The following is a 20096-nucleotide window of genomic DNA, read 5'->3' as shown; positions in this document are numbered from 1 at the left end:
GTTCAATAAGTTTCCGTCATTGGGCACCAACCCTTGCCTGCATGCATTTGGGCTGATGGGGGCTGAATGTTCTGTGTTGCATGGTGGGTAATTTGGGACGATCCCCCCTCGTGTTGTATCTGGAATACAATGGTGCCTGTCGTTGATAGATCCAAACGTTCATCTTGTGTTGGCTTATTTTCTTCATTCATTTTTTTCCTTTGTTGTCGTTTGCGCCTTGAGTCAGACTGTATGCAGCCCATCACCAGGTGCAGTGATGTGAAACAGGTAATTATTGCATTCATTGTTAAACTTGTGATATACTTGCAGCTCCACCTCCACTTCCACCCAAGAATGTCCCAGCTTCTCCACCAAATACTAGCCCTCCGCCTGCAGATGATGCTGGTAAGAATCTGCTCATCTGTTTCTGCCTCCCGTTAAATCACCTCAAACTGAAACAAGCTTTTAAATTTGACCTCAGTCGTCTGTTTATCTTGATGTTCCGGTGCTAACTTTGTCAGTCTGTTTGTCTCCCTGTGATGTTTTATCTCCTTGCTGAGCACATCTGCAAACACCCCCCCCCTTTTCTTTTTTAAATTGCTCCTTCCTTATCTCTGTTTCAGAAGTGTCTGCAGGAGCAGACAGCTCAGCCAGGAAGCCTTCAATAGCCGACTTGGACAACATTTTTGGACCGGAGCAGGCAGCCTCTGCCTGCGAGGATACGGGTGACTCGTGGGTCTGCTTCAGCGAAGAAGCTCCTGACCAGCCGCCTCCACCAAAGGACCCTGCACCTCCCCTCCCCTCCTCCCCACCTCCTCCAGAAGAACCAGCACCTCCATTACCAGCCTCCTCTCCTCCACCTGTGCTTCATGCCCCACCCTTACCTACATCACCACCTCCTTCAGAAGACTTTGCACCACCTCTGCCTACTTCACCTCCCCCAGAAGATGATTTTGTTCCCCCTCTACCAACTTCCCCACCTCCCTCAGAGGAACAAGTCGTACCTTCAGTCTGTTCGGGTCCTCCCACTCCCAAAGACCAAAACCCTCCCACGCTCGCCACCTCTCCGTCTCCTGCAACAAAGGAGCTTTCATCTCCTCCTGTTTCCTCCCCTCCTCCTCTTAGTTCACCTCCAAGTGTCCCACCTGCACCCACCCCCAAAATAAGCACTCCAGCACTGACGCCTCCTTCCGAGGAGCCTGCGGCTCGCTCCGTCCCGCCGCCTCTTGTCCTCTGTCAAGAAGAGAAGCCCAACAATACAAGCACCACCCATCCCAAAGAGGATGGAGGTGAAACTGTCACTTCGCCCAAAGATGCAATCCAAGGCAGTAGAAGTACACCTCCGCCACCACCTCCTCCAACGTACCGCGCAGTGGTTTCATCACCAGGTCCCACATCTGGGGCCGGCGGCACGAATAGCGGTGAGCGCTTCAAGATCCTCACTTAAATATATTTGTTGGGTTAAAACTTAATTTAGAGGATGGTTTACAAGAAATATTCTCACTACAATGAAAAGAAAAAACCCACACGTCACCTGATCACTTAACTGCTAATTTTAATGGTGTCATTGCAAACAGACAGTGACAGTGTTGTGAGCTGAGGCATCATGTCAGCAGGGCACCCTGCTCAGATTTTCTTTCAGCTGATTGCACCACTTTTGTTGGAACTTGCATCACAGGAACAGTTATCCTGCATGTTCTTCCTGGAAAAGAGGTCATGTTTTGGCCCAGATTTATGTACAATAGCATTTTGCCTCAGAGCGTATTATGTTACCAGGGCCTTTTTCTTTCACGTTTTATTAAAAACTTGACTTGCTTAGAATTTCTATGCTTTTTGTTGCATTTTTAGTGCCTTTTTTTCTTTGTTTGTTTTTTAGCTTTTTGCTTTTTGACCCGTCCTTGAGCTGCCCAATATGTGGGAAACGTGGACAAAGACAGCAGTGTGGGCGGGTTTGTTTTGTTAGGTTAATTGTACTGAGCCAGTGTCCAAAAGAAGTGGATGTAACGATGTGGCGAAAAAGGAGCTCTTCGAACGAGGAATAAAACTGATCAAATTTCCTCTCGAGTTTTCAAAATGAAATGTTTGAACATCTGAGCGGAATCATTTTTCCAGTTTCGTCAATGGTAAAGCACGTAGAGGGATGTGTGCTCTTAATGCTGTATGGAGGATATGAGGTGTGTAGTAGATCACGACAGCGATCCTGTGAAGTGAAAAATGAAACAACACTTCTTACTGAGTGCTGATGGTACTCAGTCCTTTTGTTTAGTCGTTTTCCAAACTGAATAATTAAATTAATCCCTTTTGTGTTTTTTGCGCGCCTCTTCAGGTTCCTCTTCACCCGTACGACCTGCCACACCGTCGTCAGTCAACCCCACCCCACCTCCCCCTCCACCTCGTCCCCCTTCACGACCCAAACTTCCTCCAGGGAAACCTAGTGTAGGCGATGCGGTAAGACCTTTTTTTGTTGTTGTTTTTGTTTTCATTTTGTCACTCTTATATCTTTCAGTTCTTTGGCTCTGATTCGGGGATTTAGGCATTATTTACATGGCCTTTGAGTCTAGGAAGAACTGGCAAAAGAATAATCATTAAGTCGACTATCTTAATCAGGGTTTAACTTGATAATCCCAAAGAGTTTATAGCGGCTGTGTACATAGTATTTAAAATGCCGCATGCTAAACCGCTTCTTGTTTCCTTCCCGTCTCTCGTCTCGTCTCCTTTCTCTGTTCAGAATCGCCCATTCAGCCCACCGATTCACTCGGCCAGCCCTCCTCCCATTGCTCCGTTGGCGAGGGCTGAGAGCACCTCCTCCATCTCCTCCACCAACTCGATGAGTGCCGCCACCACTCCTACCGTGGGCAAGGAGCTCTCTGTGTCTGTAACAGGTGTGTGGACCATCCGCTCAACACTGCAGCACGTCTCCTGATGGATGTGGAGGTCACAGAGGCTAGCAGGGGCATCTTCTGTCATTATATTAAAAGTTTTACATGCATTTTACGAACTTTGCATGTAGCGTTTGTGCACATGAGTCATGCACCTGTGCATTTACTCATTTTATTTGTTTTGGTTCTTTTTTTTCTGGAAATGGCAGCAGTTTCACCTTTGATGTTGTTTTACAGCATCTAAGTATCACAGAGCGAAACCTTCTACAAACATGCAAATGATAGTTTTCTGTATACATTTCTATTTATTGATAAAGAATTAATTACACCTAAAGATAAGAGTCCTGAACTTCACACACACACACACACACACACACACACACACACACACACACACACATATATCTATAGATATATCTATATATCTATAGATATATCTATAGATATATAGATATATAGAGATATATAGATATATCTATATAGATATATCTATATATCTCTATATATCTATATATAGATATATCTATATATAGATATATCTAGATATATAGATATATCTAGATATATAGATATATCTAGATATATAGATATATCTAGATATATAGATATATCTATATAGATATATCTATATAGATCTATCTATATATCTATAGATCTATAGATATATCTATATATATATCTATATATATATCTATATATATATATATATCTATATATATATAGATCTATATATATATAGATCTATAGATATATCTATAGATATATCTATAGATATATCTCTATAGATATATCTATATATCTATAGATATATCTATATATATATAGATATATCTATATATCTATAGATATATCTATAGATAGATAGATAGATATATCTATATATCTATATATATCTATATCTATCTATCTATCTATCTATAGATATATCTATAGATATATCTATCTATATATATCTATATCTATATATAGATATATATAGATATATCTAGATATCTATATCTATATATCTATATATATCTAGATCTATATATAGATATCTATATATATCTAGATATCTATATATATCTAGATATCGATATATCTAGATATAGATATATATACATCTATAGATATCTCTCAACATATATATTAGTATCTGATTCACGTTAACACGCAAACACAGGGAAATTCTTCAGGGTGTGAGTAGGAGGTGAGAATATGAAAATTTTAAAGTGCAAACCATCCTTTAATGAATTAGTGACACAACAATTTCTACTCCTTGATAACTGTAGAGTCGGTTTTAAAGGAGCCTGCAGTGCAGCTTTTAGTGGATAATGGCAAATCTCAGTAGACTGTAACATAGCTGAGTCATAATACTAAAAAAAATAATAAATACACATTCTGGAGGCAGCAGTTATGTAAAAGCAGAATCTAGTCCCCGATTGGAGGGTGCTTTCTTCCTCTTTTAAACAAATTGCAGGGACCGACTGAATAAATGACATTTTTACTGAGGTCTCTGTTACAGCCGCTTAATTTAATCTGTATTCTTTGTGCATGAAAACAGTCTCAGAAACTGCTTATTATGAAATATTCTAAATTGCTCCTTTAAAGTTTCACCACTTTTTTAAATTTTGTATTTTCATCAGCATATTTATTATAATTGAATATATTTGTTTTTCTCCCATTTGAATTTAATGTGCATCACAGTTCTGATCATTTTTCGTTGTCTTTCATGGTTTGATTTCTTTTTGCTTGTTTTTTTGCTGTTTGTCTCTTTGGCTCGTCAGAGGATGATGTATATGTAGACAAACTTCCCACCTTTGAGAGACACTTTGATTCGTTTGCAGGTAGGGTAAAGCACCCCCCCTCCTCCTCCACATGGGGACGGGGGGCGGGTTAGGTAAGGGTTTGGTGAGTGCTTGTTTTGAGAGTTTTTGGATTTGGATGCTCTTTACCCGGAGCGCAGTGCACAAAGAAGGGTAAAGGCCATCAGTGAGTGTTTTGTGCCTTTTTTAGATGGAGGTCAACAGGTTTTGTAGCCTCATGTCAGGCTTTAGAAGCACAGTGCATACCAAATCATTTTTCTTACTCCTCCTTTTTTCACTCATCTGCTTTGATTCGTGCACAGATGTAAGGACGCACCAGACATTATTTCTTTTCCTTTTGAATATGGCATCATTTTTCAGTGAAACCACCAATCTTCTACATTGTTTTACTCCTCATACCTTCCCACGCATTTCTCAGCCATCGAATGCATATAACAGTCTCTTTTTATCTGCATATCTTTGTCATTTCTTCCTTGTCTTTCTCGCTCATTCTCTTGGATGTCACAGTGAAATCTGCCAGGAAACAAATGAAAGCTGTGGTGACACAAAAAGCTGAATCTACTGCATAGTACTCCAAAAAAAGTGCCCCCCACCCCCCGGCCCATCTGCCCGCTTCTAAGACTTTTCTCTCTGTTTTATGACTGTGCACCAGTGACTGTCTCGCCATGTTCCCATGGCAACCTCCTGTCTCGTCTCTCGGCGACACACATTGTGCGTGCAGTGCGGTTGCTCCCAGATACCTCTGCTCTCAGTTTGCAGCACAAGAGTGTGTTTGAGTGTTTGTGTGCTGTTAGCATGTCTGAGGAGCTCTTTATCTTGTCGGACCTCGAGATCCACATTGTCTGTCTTTTCCCTCTCACGCGCACTCAAACTCACCAGCTCACTTGTACCGTCAGATCAGTGCTTCTGCTTAGAGTCATTTGAAGCCTGGCGTGAGATTTAGGCTGAATTAGACAGGCAGCAGCTGCTTGGTATTCATGCCATCCTCAGTCTACAACAGGAGTGCACGACACGGCCTCGAGTTCAACCAATCTCTCAACCAGGCTGTAAAGCATCGGTCTGCTCCCACGCTTGACCTCTGACGCTCACCTTTCACACCTGTCGCCCACGCTCTCTTCAACATAGAGCCCGACATATTACCGGACCCCCGCCTTCCCCATCTGAACACCCGCCCTTTTGTTCTTTCTCTGAAGCAGTCTGCCGCTCTCATCGTTCCATCACCCGACACTCTTAGTCCTCCCAGACCTTTAGCCACAGGAGCCTACGGCCATAGCATGGAGAGGAACAGGCCTCCCCTGTTTTTGTGGAGCATTTGCAAAGTTTACAGTGTCAGCGTGACAAAAAAGTACACAATTTTTCATCCGTCAGACCTGTTGGAGTCACATTAGAGCTGGAGTGCAGATCATTAGAAAAATGCTACTGCTCCAGTTTAACGTTTCTTATTCTTTTAAATGCATTTGGGGGAAACAGGATCCACCAGTGTTCAGGTTCATTACCATGTTATTATTATATTATTTAAAAAAGTCAGAAAATGAGCTGAAATATGGTTTAATTTGGTTTAAGCTGTTTATCTAGTTTTTTTTCTGTTGCTTACTAATTGGGACTTTCTGAGTCGTCCTCTTTTTTTTCCCCTGGTGTCCGTGAGGGCGGTTCAGGTGTCTTTGTAAAAGCATATGGCACCTGAAACGTGGGGTGCAGCGAACCACAGTCTCGCCGCCTCCCTGCTATCGTCTGATCTCAGTCTCATCGCTTCCCTCTGCACACCATCCTCATGCATAGCGGCCAGCGTCAGTGTGTTTCATAACTGAAGGCCTGTTGTGAGACCTGATCACAGTTTTAACACTCGGGTATCTGCTGATGAAAGTTAGGGTCACTGAATTGGAAAGTCAGCTTGTTTCTAATGCTTTGCTTTGGAGAAAACGTTGGCTCCCCCAACACAAACAAAAAAAGACCACTGTGTATCACCCATCTTGTCACATGCTCCTCGACCCTTTGTCCTCTTTCGCCCCCAGCCTCCACCTCCACGTTTCACCTCACTGTGACGTGTAATAGACCTGCCATGTGAGACTCACGCTACTGTCCTTCTCTCCTTGCCCCTCTCACCCCTCTTCACCCACTTCCCCGCCTTTCATCCCTGTACCTCCTCCCTCCTCCTCGTCCTCCTTTCCCGACCCCCTCCCTCCCTCTACCCTCGAACCCTCACAGAGAATGACCAGCCATCCCTTGTATGGTTTGACAGAGGGAAGTTTTATTTAACCTTCGAAGGTAAGTTTTCTCTGCAACAGGGTAGCGCGCACACACGTTATTACGAGGCTCATTCGTGCAAGCTTTGGCCTTCTTCTCTCCTCCCCCTTTCCTCCTTCCCCTCTTGGCTCCTCCATCATCATCATCCCTTCATTACCCTAACCCTGGCCATGCTATCGCCCTGACTGAGCCCCCTCACCTAGAGCCAGATATGCGGTGCAATATCTCCCTCTAACTTCTTCTGATGATGATGTTCATTTTCATCATGTCTGCACTGATTCATTCCCTAAAGACTCATCAGTCTTTGTCTACTTTACTAATCACTTTTCTCTGTACTGTCATCATTTTACCTGTTGGGTGTTTGATCTTGGGCTCTCTGATGATCTTTGATCTTGTCCAAAAAATACAAAAATTGTCAGCATGTCTGGAGTACGCATGTACATCTGCCTTGCTCTATGTCTGCCTCTGTCTCTTTTTAAAAACATCCAGCTGTGCTTATTCAGTTAAAAACAGACATGTATAACCCACTGTGTAGAAATGCATTAATCTGAGGGAGACATTGGAAGCAGTTCACAGTCAAAGAGCAGAGAGAAATGGGTATCATCCGTACATATAATGTGCTGTTTTCGTGCCTCTTTACTAACACCAGTATTTGTTTCATTTCATTTCATCACTCTTAATTTGTTCATGTTTCGTTCCTTATTTTCTCCACACACAGTTTGACACAGAGAGCGTAGTTTAAGATTTGGATCATCTATTTTTCATGTAGTGATTTCTGCTGAAGTGTTTGTATTCAGGGCTGAAGTTTGGATATATTAATATCAAATTTAGGCTTAAGAATTAAAAAATGGTTATAATTTGAATGTAATTCTGTCTCTGACAGCAACCTCAACAAATCAAACAGCAACAGTGGAGCACAGCATTTATTTTAATTACAAATGTGTACGTGTGGGTTGGTTACTCGTAGGCTGCTCTCGAGGGCCCAGTCCTCTCACCATGGGAGCTCAGGACACGCTTCCTGTGGCGGCTGCGTTCACGGAAACAGTCAACACCTTCTTTAAAGGAGCCGATCCCAACAAGTAGGTCTTCTTTACCTGTCACAGTAGAAAACCCTGACTAGGCTATTTCAATATTTATTTATTTTTGTGTGGATGATGAGTAAAAAAAGTTTGTTTGACTACGTTTTACCACAATATTTAAGGGATAATGGTCGACGGGGTTTATTAAGTTTGTCCCAGTTTACCATCTAAAGCGGCTGTAATGTTTGTTTGATGCTTTTGTCCATCCATCCATCAATCCTCATCCGCTTTGTCCGGGGCCGGGTCGCGGGGGCAGCAGCCTAAGCAAAGAGGCCCAGACCTCCCTCTCCCCAGCCACCTCCTCCAGCTTATCCGGGGGAATACCAAGGCGTTCCCAGGCCAGCCGAGAGATATAATCTCTCCAGCGTGTCCTGGGTCTGCCCCGGGGCCTCCTCCCGGTGGGACATGCCTGGAACACCTCACCCAGGAGGCGCCCAGGGGGCATCCTTGTCAGATGCCCGAACCACCTCAGCTGGCTCCTTTCGATGTGGAGCAGCAGCTGCTCTACTCTGAGCCCCTCCCGGATGGCCGAACTTCTCACCCTATCTCTAAGGGAGAGGCCAGCCACCCTTCGGAGGAAGCTCATTTCTGCCGCTTGTATCCGCGATCTCGTTCTTTCGGTCACTACCCACAGCTCGTGGCCATAGGTGAGGGTAGGGACGTAGATCGACCGGTAAATTGAGAGCCTCGCTTTTACACTCAGCTCCCTCTTCACCACGACGGACCGGTGCAGCGTCCGCATTACTGCAGCTGCAGCCCCAATCCGTCTGTCGATCTCCGGCTCCCTTCTCCCATCACTCGCAAACAAGACCCCGAGATACTTGAACTCCTCCACTTGGGGCAGGAACTCATCCCCGACCCAGAGTGGGCACTCCACCCTTTTCCGGCTGAGAACCATGGCCTCAGATTTGGAGGTGCTGATCCTCATTCCCGCTGCTTCACACTCGGCTGCGAACCGTTCCAGTGCGAGCTGGAGGCCCTCACCCGATGAAGCCAACAGAACCACATCATCTGCAAAAATCAGAGATGAGATTCTGAGGCCACCAAAGCGAAAGCCCTCCGCCACTTGGCTGCGCCTAGAAATCCTGTCCATAAAAATTATGAACAGAACCGGAGACAAAGGGCAGCCCTGGCGGAGCCCATCACCCACCGGGAATGAGTCCGACTTATTGCCGGCAATGCGAACCAAGCTCTTGCAACGGTTGTATAGGGATCGAATGGCCCGTAGCAATGGGCCAGACACCCCATATTCCCGCAACACCTCCCACAGGACACCCCGAGGGACACGGTCGAATGCCTTCTCCAAGTCCACAAAACACATGTAGACTGGTTGGGCAAACTCCCATGCACCCTCAAGTATCCTGGAGAGGATAAAGAGCTGGTCCAGTGTTCCGCGACCAGGACGAAAACCGCATTGTTCCTCCTGTATCCGAGGTTCGACTAACGGACGAACTCTCCTTTCCAGCACCCTGGCATAGACTTTCCCAGGGAGGCTGAGGAGTGTGATCCCCCTGTAGTTGGAACACGCCCTCCGGTCCCCTTTCTTAAAGATGGGGACCACCACCCCGGTCTGCCAGTCCACAGGTACTGCCCCTGATCTCCACGCAACATTGCAGAGGCGTGTCAACCAGGACAGCCCTACAACGTCCAGAGCCTTCAGGAACTCGGGGCGGATCTCATCAACACCAGGGGCTCTGCCACCAAGGAGTTTTTAACTGCCTCAGTGACCTCGCCCCTGGAAATTGGCGGGTCATTCCCCTCATCCCCAGACTCTGCTTCCTCCTCGGAAGACGTGTCAGTGGGATTAAGGAGGTCCTCGAAGTATTCCTTCCACCGCCTGACAATTTTCTCAGTCGACGTCAGCAGCGCTCCGCCAGCACTATACACAGTGCAGGTAGAGCACCGCTTTCCCCTCCTGAGACGTCTGACGGTTTGCCAGAATCTCTTCGAGGCAGTCCGAAAGTCTTTTTCCATCGCCTCTCCGAACTCCTCCCACACCCGAGTTTTTGCTTCAGCCACTGCCCGAGCCGCATTCCGCTTGGCCTGTCGATACCTGTCGGCTGCCTCCGGAGTCCCACAGGCTAACCAAGCCCGATAGGACTCCTTCTTCAGCCTAGTGGCTCCCTTCACCTCTGGTGTCCACCATTTGGTTCGGGGATTACCACCACGGCAGGCACCAACCACCTTGCGGCCGCAGCTCAATGCAGCAGCTTCGGCAATGGAGACGCTGAACATGGTCCATTCGGACTCAATGTCCCCAGTCTCCCTCGGAATGCTGTTGAAGCTCTGCCGGAGGTGTGCGTTGAAGATCTCGCGGACTGGGGCCTCTGCTAGACGTTCCCAGCACACCCTCACTACGCGTTTAGGTGCACCAGGTCTGTCCAGCGTCTTCCCCCGCCACCTGATCCAACTCACCACCAGGTGGTGATCAGTTGACAGCTCAGCCCCTCTCTTTACCCGAGTGTCCAGAACATATGGTCGCAGGTCTGCTGATACGATTACAAAATCGATCATCGACCTACGGCCTAGAGCGTCCTGGTGCCACGTGCACTTATGGACACTCTTATGTTCGAACAGGGTGTTCGTTATGGCCAAACTGTGATTAGCACAGAAGTCCAATAACAGAGCACCGCTCGGGTTCAGATCAGGGAGGCCGTTCCTCCCAATCACGCCCCTCCAGGTCTCGCTGTCGTTACCCACGTGAGCATTGAAGTCTCCCAGCAGGACAACAGAGTCTCCAGGTGGAGCACCCTCCAGCACCCCCCCCAGGGACTCTAAGAAGGCTGGGTACTCTGAACTGCCACTCGGCGCATAAGCGCAGATGACAGTCAGGACCCGTTCCCCGACCCTAAGGCGCAGGGAACAAACCCTCTCGTCCACCAGGAAAAACCCCAACGTACCGGCAGCAAGCCGAGGGGATATTAGGATACCCACCCCAGCCCGCCGCCTCTCACCAAGGGCAACTCCAGACTGAGACAGAGTCCAGCCCCTCTCCAGGAGACTGGTTCCAGAGCCCAAGCCATGTGTAGAGGTGAGCCCGACTATATCTAGCCGGTACCTCTCAACCTCACGCACTAACTCAGGCTCCTTCCCCACCAGAGAGGTGACATTCCATGTCCCTATTGCCAGTCTTGGCAGCCGGGGGTCAGTCCGCCAGGGCCTCCGCTCCTGGCCGCCACCCGGCACACAATGCACCCGACCCCTATGGCACCTCCTGCGGGTGGTGGGCCTGCGGGAGGATGGGCCCATGTCTCCTCTTCGGGCTGTGCCCGGCCGGGCCCCATGGACTAAGGCCCGGCCACCAGACGCTCGCCCTCGGGCACCCTCCCCGGGCCTGGCTCCAGGGCGAGGCCACGGTAACCCTATCCCGGGCAGGGTAAACTGTTCCCTCGGTTTCCTTTTCATAAGGGTCTTATGAATCGCTCTTTGTCTGGTCCCTCACCCAGGGCCAATTTGCCATGGGAGACCCTACCAGGGGGCAAAAGCCCCCAGACAACATAGCCCCTGGGATCCCTGTGACACACAAACCCCTCCACCACGATAAGGTAGCGATTCAAGGAGGAGTGATTTGTCAGAAATGACAGTTTGATTTATGAAGCATCTGATGAGCTCTGGACACACACATGTGTTTACAGCATTATGTGTTTGTAGTTAATATGGTCAAACATCCACAATCCTGTCACACAGTGTTTATAGTGAATATGTGAGGAAGTATACAGGTCCACTAACAAACACTTGGTTGAACTATAGACTATAAACACATAAGAACAGTGTTGGTGGATTTTGTTACAATGAATCCAGTTTTGTATGTTTTGTACTTGAATTTCCTCCTGCAGAGTCATGTAAACAGGTAAAGTTTGCTTTTGTTGCTCTGAGTTGTGGATTAGGATGAACTAATGTGTTATTGATTTTGCTTCTGATCGGGGCTTTACTGCTGTAATAGTGTGTGAGCTGTGATTGGCAGAGCTTTTAATGTAGTGATTCAGTCAATAGCAGAAACGCATTAAGACTGTGTGTTTAGTTTTATTATCAAAAGGAAATGAAGTCATGTGTGATTTGTGCATTTGTGTGTCTCTCTGCAGTCTTTCATGCAGTGTTACTCTCTCTTCTCTTTCTCAGGTGTGTTGTGAAGATCATAGGTGAGATGGTTTTGTCGTTTCCGGCGGGAATCACGCGGCACTTTGCCAATAACCCGTCCCCCGCCGTGCTAACCTTCAGCATAACCAACTACAGTCGACTGGAGCATGTGCTGCCTAACCCCCAGCTCCTCTGCTGGTAATGACACCACCGTAAACTCAACATTTCAGTTAAAAAAATAAAAATAAAAACTCAGCTTTTGCTGGAAGATGTGAAAAGATCGAGCCAACCTTTCTGGGAATACATAACTAAATCTAAATACATTATTGTCTAACTTTAGCGTCACCCAGTAATACCTAACATGTTATATGTGGTCCCGTGTAACCAAACGTGATTAAAACCAAATCAATGTACCTGTTGCAAATTATGCATCATTTTAATTTCACTTACAGAGCATGTGCGATACTTATTTTTAATAAGCATGCCACACTTGACATTAAATTTTAATGACTTTTGTTATGCAAGTCACCTTATTATCTATGGTGACACAGCAAGTTTGATGTCACACAGACTGTAAAACATCAGGAGAGCAACATGTGACCAACAAAAAGGAGTAAAGAGGTTTTGGGGAGGTCGAGGTGATGGCGTGAATGTTTCCATGTTTGCAGCGCTGACATGTGCTAGTGAACTGACTCATCAAACATCTACAACCCCCTGTGGTTTATTCGGGGTCTTTTGACCACTTCAGATGAGTAAATTTTGTGAGCTTGTTTCCAAAATGAGCGCTGAGTAAGTGTGGAGTCATCATGAGGTCGTCTGAGTGTGCAGGCAGATAACCGTGTTGCACTTGTTGTGAAACGCCTGATAAACCGCCTGATGTGATCTTTAAAATTAAATATTAAATTATGCAAAATATCACACATCATTATAGCATGAAGTCATGTGACCTCACAGTAGAATAAACATTGTTTTTAATTATGATTCATTTGTTTATTACAGCTGTCAAATGTTGATGTTTTCCAGCCTCCTGCGCGTTTCTTGTTTTTAGAAAAGCAACTTAAAAATAGTTTTTACTTTATTCTCAGCACCTGTAAAGTCTGTGTGATCTAACGACCACCAACCACATCTGGATCATCGTTGGGTCACACTGACTCTGTGAGGAAAAAGTCACATTTTCCTCCCAAAAAACTTGTTTTTTGTGGTTGAACAGTCGTTTCGTACCAGCACACCGCTGAAGTCTAATGGCTGTGTTTAGTCACTTCAATAGAAAATCACCACAGTCCTGTGAAACGTCTGAATTGTGATCGGGCTCTTTACTGCGATTCCTCCACCAGCGACACCACCACGCAAGCCAAGGCTGACAGCAAGGACTTCTGGGTGAATATGCCAAACCTGATATCGCATTTAAAGAAGGTGGCAGAGCAGAAACCACAAGCGACGTACTACAACGTGGACATGCTCAAGTATCAGGTAACCTTGGATTTGGGATTTTGAGAGTAGCTTAAATCCCAAACACTCAACTCCTTCAGTCGAAGCATGTTCAGCTGTTTAGGGTGTTTCAGTGTGAACAGGCTTTTATCAAACCACGTGTTTGCCAGGTGTCAACACAGGGCCTCCAGTCGACTCCTCTGAACCTGGCAGTGAGCTGGAGGTGTGAGCCCACCAGCACTGACTTGAGGATAGACTACAAATACAACGGGGAGGCCATGTCGACGCCGATGGCCCTCAACAACGTTCAGTTCCTCGTCCCCGTTGATGGAGGCGTTTCAAAGCTACAGGCTGTCCTACCTCCTGCTGCATGGTACGGTCTTTCTAGACTTGTTGTTACACAGTATTAAGCTACACAGCTGAACAGATTAAGGGGGTAAAGGAGGCAGTTTGATGCATTTATTGCTCCAAATGTTATTTAGACAAGAGATAAAATCCTGTGCCATATCTGGGAGTGCCGTGCATTTATTTGCTGTCAGGTTTTGAGGTTAACCTTCAATGACCTGTTCACCTGTTTATGTTGTATCCTTTAATGGTTTTCTCTTATTCCTAATCCTGGTAGGAATGCAGACCAGCAACGAATCCTGTGGAAGATCCCCGATATCTCCCACAAATCTGAAAATGGAGGTATTTCTTTTGAATGATGATTTAACCTGTTTCTTTAAATAACATAAATGTTGGGAGGACACGTGGTGCATGTGTGTGGCTGGTGTACAAATGCTGAAAATGGAACAACCGCAGATGAGGACGACAAGATGGAGAGGAAGTCTGGTGCATCATGCCCACAGTAAACACTGCCCCCTGTTGGACAGCAGTGATACAGTTACTTCACCAAAGCTGATGTTTACAATGAGCTTTTATTTTTTAATGGGATAAAGTAAACGAGTGCCCACGGTAGCAGCTGTGGAGTATTTACACAGTTTCTTCTGACCAAGTTGAGTTTGATTTGTGCTCCAGATCGCAACCTGCCATCATTAGACCCACACTGTCATTTACATGGCAAGGACACCCATCAGTGACCTGACCTCCAGGATGAAGACACGAAACTAGATTATGAATTCTCTTTAAGATGAGATCTGCAGTTGTAGAGATGTTGCCCATTTTTCATGTTGTTACATATTTGCTTTTGTGGTTTCTAAATATTAAACATTTTGGGGCTTGGTCTCATCCTCTCATTCTGATCCCTCAGGTGTGGGCTCGTTGTTAGCACGCTTTCAGCTAACAGAAGGTCCGAGTAAACCGGCTCCACTGGCGGTGCAGTTTACCAGCGAAGGCAGCACCCTGTCAGGCTGTGACATTGAGCTGGCTGGGCCAGGGTACCGCTTCTCGCTCATCAAGAAGAGGTTTGCTGCAGGTGTGTCAGATGGGGTTTTCAAAATAAAATATTCATTACTGCTACACGAAAGCTTAGCCAGCCAATTCCCGAATGTTAACAAGTTTATAAACTGGTTATTGAACATATAAAATCCATGTTTTATCTCTTTAAACTTTTTTAAATACTGATTGTAGTTCCTGGAAATACAACTCCCACCAGTTACACTGTAAACATTTTCCTTTATGTATGTTTAGGTTAAGATAATGTGCATATAGTAGGACTTGAAAAGACTTAGATGAATCCACACAGTAATAAAAGTCAGTTTTAGGATTATTTTAGTAACTTGGTAAAGCTTACCTGAGTAGAATAAGTTTGAATCCTTTCATTGCAGCTACTTAATAAAACATAAAACTAATGAAATATCACATCTCATTTATACAGATAAGCACTTAGTTTCTAATTGACGTCTTTCAGGAAAATACCTGGCTGATAACTGACCCATCGCTGAACAAAGTGAACGCAGTGGACTGAGGTCGACGCCGAGGACAGAGGACAGACGGACACCAGACAGACTCTGTGATCCTTTTCTGAACCCACACAACAGGTCTGCAGCCCGCCCAGCAGTATTGTATAACTTGCATATAACATTGTGGAACTGTTATAGGTCATGTAATTATTGTATTTGTATTCATTTCATAACATCTGTATTGCTGCACTTAGACACAAATGGGTTCTTTCCTCCTCTGTAGTCTGTGCCTCTGTCTCCGTCCTCCTCTGGTCAACGTGTGGTGGTGTTTTTAAAGTTTTTCACTGCAGCTGCCTGACCAAACAAGGAAGGAACAGATTTTTAATTCTTGTTAATGTGAAAATTTGGGCCATTTAAAAAAAAAAATCCTCGTTGTGGTCAGACGTGCATCAAATCTGAACACATCCAGAGTTGGATGGGATGAAGTTAGGAAACAGCCCGGTCCTCAACCTCTGGGATAAGAATACGAGAGGTGTACTCACTGTTTTGCACTGATCCATGTAGCTGCTTCACATGACACACCATCAGCTGTCACAGGTAAAAGTGGGTCCTTCTTCTTGGTGCTTGTGTACGACCTGTATGAAACTAGATTTCCAAGCATCGCCTGCTGGTATTACATGACACATCCTGCTAAAGACACCAGTTAGCCAGTCAAGCCACTATTCTATTTCTCTGTTATATACACTCGCATGCAGGTTGTAAGGATGTTAGGCAGCTGCAATGACTAGTCAGTTTCACTGGTAAAATAAGGAACTATGTTTTCGTGTCAGAACAAAAGAAGTGTACAAAGTGTCATTTAAGTCGAAAATGTATATCTTAAAGGGCGTTTGGTGTTTTCCTCGTATCGTCAGATAGCCTTCCTGTTGTTCACAGGACAGCAGTGTTAGACTGCAGAGTACATGACAGCATTCTATTTTTATTTATTGATGACAATGACTCGTTGTATAAAACGTGATTCTGTATATGAATAGAGTTTGAATGGTATCACACGACTCGAACCCTTAAAGGTATAAATATTTAAATTCCTTCTCATTTTTTGTTATCTGTGTAGTTGGGTAACCTGTGTACAGTATAAGGTCTAATTTTTTGAATTTATTTCAGATATAATTTTTTAACTCAAGTGCAACAGAAGAATTGACCTATATATGGGTGGGGGAGGGGTAATTTAAAGACAAAAGATAAATATCTTTCTGGATTCTGTGTAATGCTTTGTGAAAGCAGTGTTAATGTAGAGTTAGCTATTACATGGCCAAGATTCACGCTTTGAGGAATAAGTTTGACATTTTTGGATGATGCGTGTGACATCCGCCAGGAAACTGCTAGCATGCTAAAAAGGCCGGGAAAGGCTTGCCAGTCTGTGTCTGTCAGCACCTAGAAAGCTGATTAATACACAGTGTCATGTTTCTTCTTTAATACAAGGGTGTAAAAACACCCTGTTGTATTCGTCATTAAAAAGTTTATTTAGCTTGAGAGTACTGCATGGGTCCGAAAATGCTAATGGCGTTCATCCACGCTAGACGTTAATGTCTCTGTCAGGATAAAAGGCAGCATTTTAGTAACACCCTGTCATTTTCTCTTGCGCCATCACCAGGTCAGACTTTTCATTAGTTCATGACTTTGGTTTATTAAATAAATGTTCCCCTAGCCTTATTTATGCTCGTTCTGGTGAGCTAATTTTAGCATGCTAATATGCTAAATCACCAGGGATACTGCAGTGAACGTGCACTCATCCCATTAGCATGCCAGTAAATCACATTGCTGTGCTGCAGTGCGCACTCTCAAGAGAAGCAAGCATCAAACTCTGTAGATGTTTTAGCCTCTTATATTTTAGCAACGCTAGCTTAGCCGTTTCCCTCCCGTTTCAGTTTTTCTGCTAAGCTAACCAATATGGCTCCTGGCCAAGGTTAGTTTTTCCCCCCAAAATGTCAAACTCATCCTTCAAGGAAGACAAAAACAATAAAAACGGCTGCAGAGATGAAGTTTAGTGACCATGGTACTAGTATTGGAACAGGAACTGTTTACTGGGACCAGCTCATTTCCTTACTTCAAACTTAGCTGTAATAAAACAATAAGGAAACCCTGATCATCTAGTGTTCTCAGTTCTTTCCTCTACCTTCAGTTTGACGGCGGATCACAAGAAAACCTTCCTTCCTGTTTCCATTTACCTCACTGGTACCTAAACTCCCTCATATCATACCCTCATATCGTGAGCAAATCCCAGTCATCCAGCCAGTGCTTGAATCCATGGCTTTATTTTGCATAATTGTAACGGTCTCTGTGAGATGACATGATTTAAATGAGGTTGTGGAGCGAGGTTAAGTCGACCAAAATGCTTTCTTTTTCTTTTTTTGTTTTACGTTTTGTTTTTTCGTATTTTATGTGTGTGTACCCCAGACAGTCAGTCCCTTGCTAAGGAGAATAAGCTGAATATTTTTTAAATGGATAAAAAAAAAATGTGTTGTTTAATGTGAAAAACACTGTGCTGATGATGCTGAACTTCCTGAATGCTCCGACACTCAACGTGAAGAACAAAAAGTGTGCGTGAAGTGTAATCGAAAAACCTCTGTACTGTACTCTGTGTTGGCAATCAACTAAATGTAACCAATCACGGTCCTCTAAGAGCTCTCAAGCATTTCGAGCGGATTTAGGACGGTATCCTGACGTCAGTACACCAATTCAGCGATGCAGTACATCTGATTGGATAGTTTTTGGGCCCTGCAGTTCAAATGAGTCTGTTCATTTGTACTTTGATCTTGTGCAGACCCAGGCTGAGAGAACGGCAAAGTTGCATTTTGTTGGTGTGAGGAACGATGGATGATTGGTGCCGTTTAGTTCTTGATAATACTTTTGTTTGGTGACGCATTTTTTCAGTCATGTCAGTCTTTCATCGAGCTAAATGGAAGACCACGTGCCCGAGACAATGCTGCTACCTTCTTTAAGCTAAACAGTGCAACAGTCACTACAGCATTATCTACAGAAGCCCACCACACATGCCACCCACGGTGCATCAGTGTAGAATTACTCCTACACTTATGGTTACACGTCTGTTTGATCACAAACCTTTTTCACTGTATTTCTGGAAACAGCGTTTAAAATTTTCAGTGCATCAAAACACAAAAGCTTCATCTTCATGGCGAATTCATCCTGCAGTATTATTGGATGCAAAGCATGCGGTCAAACGGTGGGGCTTTGTGACAATAGTGCTGAAATGACGTGTTGTGCTGAGTGTCAGTTACCTTGTGTTAATGTTGAGACGAGAGCAACGAGTGTGTTTGTGTGCTATAAGCAAGAATGCTTTTTGGTTCTTTACCATTAACCTCAAACACATGTGAAAGCTGTTTGTACAGTACATAACAACGCTAAGATGATCTGAGAAATTTAGTTTGCTTCTTTCCAAAACCAATAAAAGTTATAACTGGATGTTTGTGTTTGCTGTTTTCCTTCTATGAAGTAATATTGTGAGGTTTTATTTGTTCCCATTCAGCAGGTTGCTTTAGCGATGTTAGTCCAAACTTTTGACCTTGGCTGAAATATCCCCCAAAAAATATGGGACGGATTTTGTTTAATTAATTTTGCCCTTAGAACTGCCGCCATTCTTCACTGCACAGCTTCAACAGGTTGCTGAAAATATTCCTCAGATTTGGATCTGTGTTGACGTGATAGCATCACACGGTCATATTTGTCGGCTGCACGTCCATGATGTAAATCTTCTGGTCCACCAAACCAAAGTGTGCTGGCTTGAGATCTGGAGGCTCTGCAGCCCATTTGAGTACAGTGAGGTTACGACATGTTCAAGACATCAGTTTGAGATGATTTGAGCTTTGTGACATTGTGGCACTAAACAGCTGGCAACTACTGTGTTCTTCTGCTACTACATCATGGTTCACAGATGCTCTTCTGTGTTCCTTCATTGTAACAAGTGGTTAAAACCAAGGTATGTAAACCTGTATCCAGTGGTAAACTGCTGGTCATGGCTAGAACTGAAGGCCATAATTTGATTATGTTTGCATTTGTACAAGTGGCTGGTTAGTGTGATTTGCACATGATGGCAGCAGGATTACAATCTTCTGAATTTTCCTGTCGGGGAATCCTGACAGCTACAGGATGGATTCCCATCCAATTTGGTCCAAACACACATACACCTCTGAGGATGAACCACAGTAGCTTTGATGTTCCCTTAATCCTGTCTGCTCTGCCACCATCTCATTAAATTAGCTGAATTTTAAAGCTTTAATGATTTCCACGTGTAAAATCAGTTTCATTCTTCCCGTCAGTCTAAGCTAGTTTGTGTGCCACGTACGCTAGGACAGCTAACACTGTAAATATGGATTCTATGGTCATTTTGAGCCCAAAGCCTGACAGGAGCTAGCCAGGCCAAAGATGCTATTGTTTCATAGAAAATAATAGAAAATGATATAGTGGAATCAACTTGAATTAATAAAATTCACCCAGGGAAAATAAACCACAGGTTATTGATGCTATTGCGCTTTCCTTTACTTCATAAAATGCTAATTGACTGAAGCTGGATTTGGAATAAGAGCATAGAGGAGTTGGTGGATTTGTAGCTGGTTAAGAGTGTAGTTTATTTTCTTGTTGCGTGCTTACGTGAGAGGTGAAACCTGCTCTAAGTACCGCCCCTTGTAGGCGGGGCCGGGTTGTTGCCTAAGGGTCATGTGTAAGTGGTGTGTGGGCGTTTGTGCACAC

The 20096-nt window shown here is 44.6% G+C and overlaps 1 protein-coding gene across 4 annotated transcripts in view; it reads left to right on the top strand.

Moving 5' to 3' along the window:
• Nucleotides 1-18812, top strand: part of sgip1a (SH3GL interacting endocytic adaptor 1a) — an 80697-nt gene extending 61885 nt beyond the window's left edge. For 2 of the 4 annotated variants that reach the window (XM_085435825.1, XM_085435826.1), the window contains exons 13-24: nt 310-384; nt 603-1400; nt 2306-2427; nt 2708-2861; nt 6869-6928; nt 7875-7986; nt 12106-12261; nt 13398-13533; nt 13662-13864; nt 14114-14178; nt 14741-14905; nt 15341-18812. In XM_085435825.1, the coding sequence (XP_085291951.1) occupies nt 310-384; nt 603-1400; nt 2306-2427; nt 2708-2861; nt 6869-6928; nt 7875-7986; nt 12106-12261; nt 13398-13533; nt 13662-13864; nt 14114-14178; nt 14741-14905; nt 15341-15363 (2069 nt within the window). In that variant the 3' untranslated portion in view covers nt 15364-18812. Of the gene's footprint in view, nt 1-309; nt 385-602; nt 1401-2305; nt 2428-2707; nt 2862-4624; nt 4685-6868; nt 6929-7874; nt 7987-12105; nt 12262-13397; nt 13534-13661; nt 13865-14113; nt 14179-14740; nt 14906-15340 lie in introns of all 4 variants that reach the window. The other 2 variants (XM_085435827.1, XM_085435824.1) reach the window with 2 other exon arrangements.
• The last annotated feature ends 1284 nt before the right edge of the window (nt 18813-20096 follow it).

The sequence above is a fragment of the Copadichromis virginalis genome, linkage group LG17 (assembly GCF_057382275.1).
Source record: "Copadichromis virginalis isolate Kocher_CV1m ecotype Utaka linkage group LG17, C_Virginalis_male_GT1.1, whole genome shotgun sequence".
NCBI lineage: Eukaryota > Metazoa > Chordata > Actinopteri > Cichliformes > Cichlidae > Copadichromis > Copadichromis virginalis.
This window is presented reverse-complemented; position numbering and strand designations above follow the sequence as displayed.